The sequence below is a fragment of the Myotis brandtii genome, unplaced genomic scaffold (assembly GCF_000412655.1).
Source record: "Myotis brandtii unplaced genomic scaffold, ASM41265v1 scaffold203, whole genome shotgun sequence".
Lineage (NCBI taxonomy): Eukaryota > Metazoa > Chordata > Mammalia > Chiroptera > Vespertilionidae > Myotis > Myotis brandtii.
The window spans coordinates 728,228-736,093 of NW_005357559.1; the positions used below are offsets into that span (position 1 = coordinate 728,228).

The 7,866-nt window shown below is 39.8% G+C and overlaps 1 protein-coding gene across 1 annotated transcript; it reads right to left on the reverse strand.

The window, feature by feature from the left end:
• Positions 1 to 2,320: 2,320 nt before the first annotated feature.
• LOC102263799 (E3 SUMO-protein ligase PIAS2-like) lies at positions 2,321 to 7,087 on the reverse strand. The gene is given in 4 exon segments (XM_014538899.1): positions 2,321 to 2,724; positions 2,791 to 3,806; positions 3,808 to 3,988; positions 6,876 to 7,087. Coding segments are annotated over 4 exon segments (1,779 nt in total). The 5' UTR covers positions 7,054 to 7,087.
• Between the last annotated feature and the right edge of the window lie 779 nt (positions 7,088 to 7,866).

The window sequence follows — 7,866 nt, forward strand, 5'->3', positions numbered from 1 at the left end:
AGACTTTTGGGCAAATCTTTGCTATTTAGGGGAATGATTACATGGACAATATAATGAGGGTAAGCTAAATGTCTTTATTTAAGATACTTCACATTTATTATTTTAGAAATACAACACATTGAGCTTCATCTAAAATACCACATCAAAGGCAGGGCACACAGTTCCATGCTCTGCACAAAGCAACCACTTGGCAATTTCTGCTAACTTACAAGTTAAACCTTATCAAGGCTTACTGGGTTATAAGCCAATGCAATTTTCTAAACCAAAGATGTGAGATTTACCAATTAAGCTTTAGAAACAGGAAAGGTTGCCCAGTACACCATTTCAAAGCATTAGAGTTACAACAATAAATCATTGAAAATGTCATGCCTGAAAAGTCTAGCAATAACATTCGAAGTCAGTCCCCCTACACTTCCCTGTTTGACTAGATTTCAAAACATTAAAAACAACAACAAATACTAAGTATAGTTCGCTAAGACAGGTAAATTTCTATTTAATTCTATACATTTTTATTTGCTGTCATTCATTATCATCTTAAATAACAATCAAACAGTAAAAGTCTGATACTACACTGTTGGCCAAAATAGAGAATATAGAGAATATTAGTGGGAATGATATTTAAAATATCTTAATAACCAGAATGAATAATTTACAATTCAAAATTTAAAGTATATTTAGTCCCTTATAATCTCTAAAGAAGCTATGCTTAAAATGCTTATCAAGTGATAAAAGCTATAGCACCAATCATTTTAAAGAAATCATTCCATTTATAAATCATGTAAAAACAAACCTGCTGATATGACTTTTTTCATTTTGTACATCTGTCATGAGCTATATGATACAGTAGGGTTTGAGCCAACAATGGAAAAAGGGAATCAGAACAAACTTTTCCAACTTCCTCATTAAACTGGTCATCAACAGGTGACCTATCTCCATAGGCAGAGTTTTTCACATTAATGACCTTGTTCAGTAAATCCTTTCTCTGCTCCTGTTGAACACTTAAAATTTGTCTAACCCTTATAATACCTCCTGTGAGTTTTATACATCCACATCTCCATTATTGACTCAGTCACAAAAATACTTTATTGGCATGTCATTTAATTGGCTTAATTTTATTTTGCTTCAAATGGTATGACATTTTTCTTTTTGTAATACCTGCTGCTTTTATAGTTGGTTAATTTCACATGTTCAAGTAATCACTTTTAATGTTTTTTGAATCACTCAGTCCACTTGAATACTTGAGTAACAGACACTTTTCTAAAGCTAAAAGTATTGCTCTGTTGGAATATTTGTATTGAAGCCAAATCACTCATAAGTGCTCAGTTTCTAAATGTTTAACTATTCCCATTTTATAACTTCAATTGAAATAAACACTGGCTTGATGTAATTTTTGGACTGTTTTTTTTACAGCTCCCGAACTGAAGGCTGCCCACTGAGGTGCAAAACTCTTCTATTTTCATCGTTTCAATTCTCAGCTCTTTAGATGCACTAGTACTGCAATTCTTTATTATTTCATGTTGATTTAAGAGATTAACTAGATCTGATTAACTTGATCTGTATCTTTTGACACCTCATCCAGGGATCAATGAATATGGTGAATTATGTAATGCATAATAAAATACCTAGACAGTTTTCTAAACTTTTGGTTGAAGTTCTACTCTGTCTCCCCAACATTACACAGATGCCATCTATATGAAATCCAATAATGTTCTAGTATAAATATTCCTCACTGAAACAATTTTTTCCTCAAATAATTATCTCTAAAATTTGATATAGCATGTCAGATGTTATTCCTTTCAATACCTTCATTATCAAGTTCTTGCCTTTTACATTTTAAGTAGACTATTAAAATTCATACAAAATAGTTGAAGTTTCATAAATACTGATTAATGTTACTTGTTTCATAAGTTTAGCAAAAAGCTGTTTATTTCACCGTAAGTTCAAATTGAAACAATAGGTTATATGGATATGTATTTATGCCCTCCTAAGTATTTCATGGTTGAAAATGTGGTCAATTATTTTTAACTAAAAAGTAGATTGTGTTAAAAATTCTGATGGTACATTCTAAATGTTTGTTCTATTAACAGTTAAAATTGTTGCGTTTAGATTTTAAATGTGTCTTTATATGAAACTGACTCTACATGTCTTATTAATAACATATTTCCCTTACTGGAGCCATGAACTTTAACAAAACATGATTGCTACATGATTAAATATGTAAATGTTTAACATTTTCAAATTTTCATGACAACTTTTGAGCACCATTTGCACCTGACAATACATCACTAGTAATAAAAAGGCAGTCATATTTTTGAAATAATCAAGCTGTTTCCATTCCATAAATTTTGAATTCACTGTTGCACGTACCAGAACATGTTCCAAGCTGCAGTTCATGATTAATATCACTTCTTAGTTCCCCTGGCAAATCTGATGACATGCTTGAGATCGGCGTGTGATGGAATGGTACCGAGTAGTCTGTCAATGAAGGCGGAATAGCAGCAGGATCAACTGAAGTCACACGGGGCAACCTTACAGAAGATGGCTGATACACGAGAACCCCTTTGGTTGGGCTGCTTTGTGTTACTGACATAAAGATTCACCTCCTTTTAGCAGGGGGGCCTCCCTCTTCATCAGAAGACCTTTCTGTTGGTAGGTCAGTCACATCCAATTTCTTCTTCCTTGCCTGACTGGCTGGAATCTCTGAACTAAGCTTACTGGGGGCCACTATCACTCTTGTATGAATAGTGGGGTCTAAAATCCATGAACAATTCTTAGTGCGTTGGAGGACACGTGAACTTTCTATTTCTGTACCCTGTTGGCTGGATCCTTCCTTAGCTTCTTTATTTGGTCTCAGTGGATACCAACAGCCATCTTTTTGGAATTTGATCATATCTACATCGGAACAGTTATTGAGAATTTCCATTAAAAGCCCATCTAAAATTAAACTTTCATAGGCAGCTTCTTTTTTACACACAGGACATACCCAGGTGGGATCCTTCTCATTCATTTGCAGATATAAGGCAGCATCAAAACACTGTAGATGTATACAAGTCTCTGCTCGGCATGGGTTTGTCAACCTCATTTTCCCTAACGGGCACATCAAGGATACCGCAAGGTCCGTTATAACAATTTCACTTTCAAGATCTGCAGTAAATATTTCTTTAATTCGTGCTCTAGAATGATCAGGGTCTCTAATACCTTTAATTTTTAATCTCTGTAATAACATGGCTGATGTGAGCTGTCGTACAAGATAGGCAGACATGGAGTAATTCTCTCCAATGTTTGATGCCCAAGAGATGGAAATCTGGTTTGACACAGCTGAAGATAACCTAACTAAAGATGTAATATTCACAGTGTATCCAGGGCACCTCTGTTTAATCGTTGCATTAGGAGGTGGTGGTGGTGGTGCATACTTAGATGAAGGAACAAGCTTCCCGTTTACTTTTATAGATAAATTCTCGAGATAGCCATCTTTTTGAGGGCAACTTGTCTCTGCCAAGCAAAGTCTCAGCTGAACTTGGGCTCTATAATTTTTCCCACCATCTGGCAAACGAATTCTGGATATGCATATCTCTATAACCTGTTGAGGGGTCAGAGTAAGAATAAACAACTCCTCTTGAGACCATTCAATACTTCTTTGAGCTAAACTCGTCGGCTCGATGAGAACATCAAGCACATCATAAAAGGGCAAGTTTTTTAACTGCACATCAGGATGGGCAGGAGGGATTGGAGGACATGGCTGCTGCATCTCAAGCATGGGCTTAGTATCTTGAAGCAACACAGAACCAACAGGGAAGGACGGTGAGAGATGTCACAGAAGTGGAAGGCAACCTGTGGATTCCAGCCACAGCCAGGTCAGTTTCTACAGGTGATGAGCTACCAGCCAAACTGAAAACTGAAGATCTGAATGTGGATAAATCAAAAGGACCTTCAGGAGTTTGTGGGTAGCGATGTCTATGATGCAATTCTCGAGTTTTATTTTTTAATTCTTTTTAGATGGATTAATTCTTATTTATTTTTAAATTCCATTTGGATCTAGTCCATTTCTAAGGCTTATGGGATGAACTTTGGTTTACAGAGAAAAAGTTGTAGTTAACGTTAGGATGCTCAGGTTCCAACGTGTCATCTAGGAGACCAACTACACACTTTAAACACAATAATGAACACTGCAAACAAAAAAAGGAAATGAAACTCAGCACCAGAACTAGCAAAACAGAAAAACCACAAAAGCAATTTAAATGTTAAGCATGCTATTCAGGAGGCAAATACTGTGCTAGCACCATCTATACAAAAACTACTAAGACAGACCCTGGTTTGTAGCTTACAGAGGACTAGGATTTCTGCCCTTTAGGATCAGTGAAATAAGGCAGGGAGCCCAAAGGTACCATAGGAGTCCAGGTCAGAGAATACCCTGGAGGGGAAGGGGGATTTAGGAACCCCAGGCCAATTCAAGAGTAAAGAAGCGAAGTAAACAGCTACAGAAGATCCCAAGCACTGGGTAGAGCTTGAACCAAGAGTGCGGTGGGACCCGGGCAATCCTCAGATCTTGTCCCCTGTTGTTGAAACAAAATGAAACTCTCTTCCTGACTCATGTGTTTAACAGGACCACCCGTGTTTACCAAACATTTCTTCCTTTCACCTTCCAGTGAAGGGAGATTAGATTTACTCTCATATTAATATGATACCCACTATTGCATTAATTCACACACACCTTCCATTTAAAAAAAATAATTATTAAACTGGTTCAGTCTCTTAGAAAGTTTTCATTCAGTCCGTTCCTATAGAGATCCTAAGAGGTTCTGAGTCATGTCCTACGCAGAAATAAGGCCTAAGAGGTTCATTAAAAATGTCATCGAAAGTAAAGATGTGCAATTTGTCAGCCATGTTATAAAATGAGACCTCCCCCATCGCATAGTCCAGGAAAATGCCGATGTCTCTGGGCTTCAATTCAGACAAGAGAGGGATGGGGCCAGCTCCCGGGGCATCATAGTCATTCCCGTGCCGCCTAATCTGCCAGCATCCCTGAGCGGCCGTCGGGCTCCTCAACCTGGTGGACAGAGAACCTTTGCAAACTCCAATCTTCCATTTGGTTTTGTCTCCCACTTCTACCTCCCAGAAATGCCTGCCGGAATGAAAGTATGGAAACCCCAGGACAACTGTGTCGACTATAAATCTTTTGGGAGAATCAAGAACGTCTTGCCTTCTCTTTGTATATTGCACACATTTTTTATCCTCAGAGACAGTCAGGGTAGGGTGTGCTGTTTCAGGGTCTAGAATGATATCTACTCTAAATGTCTTTGTAATTCTCTGCAAAGCAGAATACTGGAAAGGAAAACTGAAGCCTTCCTCCCATAACTGTTTTGAAAGCATTAATGGTGGGGGCACTTGAGAGTTCTTGTCGAAACTTTTGACTTGTAACAGCAATTCTGCATCCGTCAGCACCCTGCAGTCTGCTATCTGACTTAGCAGGCCTTTGACTGTGGAACTGTACTCTGAAAATTTGGTTATATTAGCCCTGAGTTTCTTTTCAATCTCCTTTTCTTTATCAGCTAATCCTGAAAAAACCGCTTCTCGCCCACGTTCTAACAACTGCCTCAGGAGCTCAGAGTCAGAGCTTATTTCCAGCTTTTCGGTTTCCACCTGCTTTCTCAGTTCTGAGGACGTTTTGTTTTGAATGTTTAGTGATTTCTGAGCTTCTGCCAACTGCTTCTTCAGGACCTCAGCGTAACCTCTGAGCTTTTGCCTGTGATAAGAGGCAGCCTCCGCCACGGGCCTCACCTGGTGGCCCTGGTGGTCAGGGGGCTGAGCGCACAGGAGACACAACAGCTCTAGGTCCTCCTCACAGAAGAGGGTCAGGGCCCTGTTGTGCTTCTCACATAAGCGCGTCTCTCCCTGCTGCTTCTTCTTGCCCCTGGTGGTCTGGGGGGCCTTGGCCCTGTCAGCCATCTTTTCCAGCTGGGTGTTCCTCAAGTCCCTCTCTTGGCATGAGTGACTGAACACAGGGCAAGGGAACCTGTCCTGCAGATCAGCCCAAGACTGCTGGATGCAGGAGCGACAGAAGTTGTGCCCGCATTCGATGGTGACAGGGTCTTTCAGGTCATCCAAGCAGACGGGACACTTGATTTCTGCCGGGAGTTCTGCCAGAGCTGCATCAGACGCCATTGGGCCCTGAAAGAAGGACTGGACTGAGGTGGGTTTCTTCGGGAAGCTGGGCTCTGCAGGGAGAAGTGGATGCACCGGAAATCTCCGTCCTCACTTTGCTGGTGGCCTGTGAGTCCGGTGCGTCCCCTGACCTTTCAATTCCAGCTGCCAAGAGAAGCCCTTCCCCCAACCTGCAGCCAGTCACAGCTCAGCTGGACAACCACTCCTCCAGATTTGGAAGCTCAGAGAATATGCAGCTTTCTTGGTCAGTCGTTACCTCCAGACTGTATAGAAGTCTCACTTCTCTGACCACCAGGTGAGTCTCAAATCTTTATGAAAATAGAGACAGAAGCATCGATCAGACCTTCAAACCTTAGAGGGAAGATAGGGGAGGGTGGGGGTAAACGGGAGAGATCAACCAAAGGACTTATATGCAAGCATATAGGCCTAACCAATGGACACAGACAACAGGGGGCATGAGTGGGGGGATAGGAGGTAACGTGGGGATAAGGACACATACGTAATAACTTAATAAATTAAAAAAAAAAGAAAGAAAAGAAAATCCTTGGTTTCAGGCTCCTCCCCAGCTCAGGTTCTAGTCAGGGCGCTTGCAGTTGGCAACCAATCAGATGTGTTTCTCTCACTTTGATATTTCTCTCCGTCTTTCCCTCTCTCTGGAGCAGGGTGGCTCCTGGACAGATCCTCTCTCAGTGCAAGAAGCCACAATCCTCAACTTTTAATTTGAAGTGCAAGGCTACTGCTGCTCTTCAATAAATGCAATGCCCTTATCAGGTCATGCTTGCACCCACTTTTATTCCGCCCAGCAAAGCCTAGCAACAGTGGCTGTTCATTGTAGTTCAGAAACCTAAAACTAGAAGAAACCATATTCCTCAGCTCCTCAGAATCCACCATTTTATAACACCCGCGGGCGCAGCTGTTGCCACAGCACCCCTCCGAGCAGCTGCCACCAGGGCCCCCACTGCTGCCTTCAGCAACAGTCTGCACTGGGCCTAAGTATATTTTTAAAAGAAAATTCTATTAATAGACTTAAGTCTGCTTATGTTTAATAAAAGCACATATTACAATAAATTTTTTACAAGAATTGTGCTGCAAGTTCTAATGAGAAGAGAGAAAGTACATGATCTGAAAATGATTATTTGAAAAAAATCTCAAAGAAATCAACTTTCAAAGGAAAAGTGGGAATTATTGGACAAAGTCAGAAACAAAGACACTGTTGCTTTATTTTTAAGATCATTTAAAATTTAAGATCATTTTAAAAAAATTTCAAAATCATTTAGAGTGCCAAATAATCTGTTGAAATAGCTGAATTATATAAACATATACCTTTGTTTAATAGATAATAAAAAAGAGTATTTTTTTAAAATAGGTTTGCAATAAGAAGCCTATTTATAAGCAAATATTTACTTACTGAAGTTCCAGGTCAAGAGTCAACTGCTACAAGGAAGTTTTTTGTCTCAGTTCTCCTTTGACCACATTTCTCCTAATCCTAAAGCAAAGTGAACCATTTGCTTGTAGGATTTCTATACTTTTGGCATTGAAAACATATGCCTTTCAATGCATTCAATCAGAAAATAAGCATTTTGTGTGAGGGCTACTGTGTCCCATGAACACTGTTATGCAGAGAGATGCAAAGCTAAGAAACTCATAGCTATCTATGCTCAAGAAGCTCTATTACCTCAGGTACCTTCTTACTCTGGGAACACT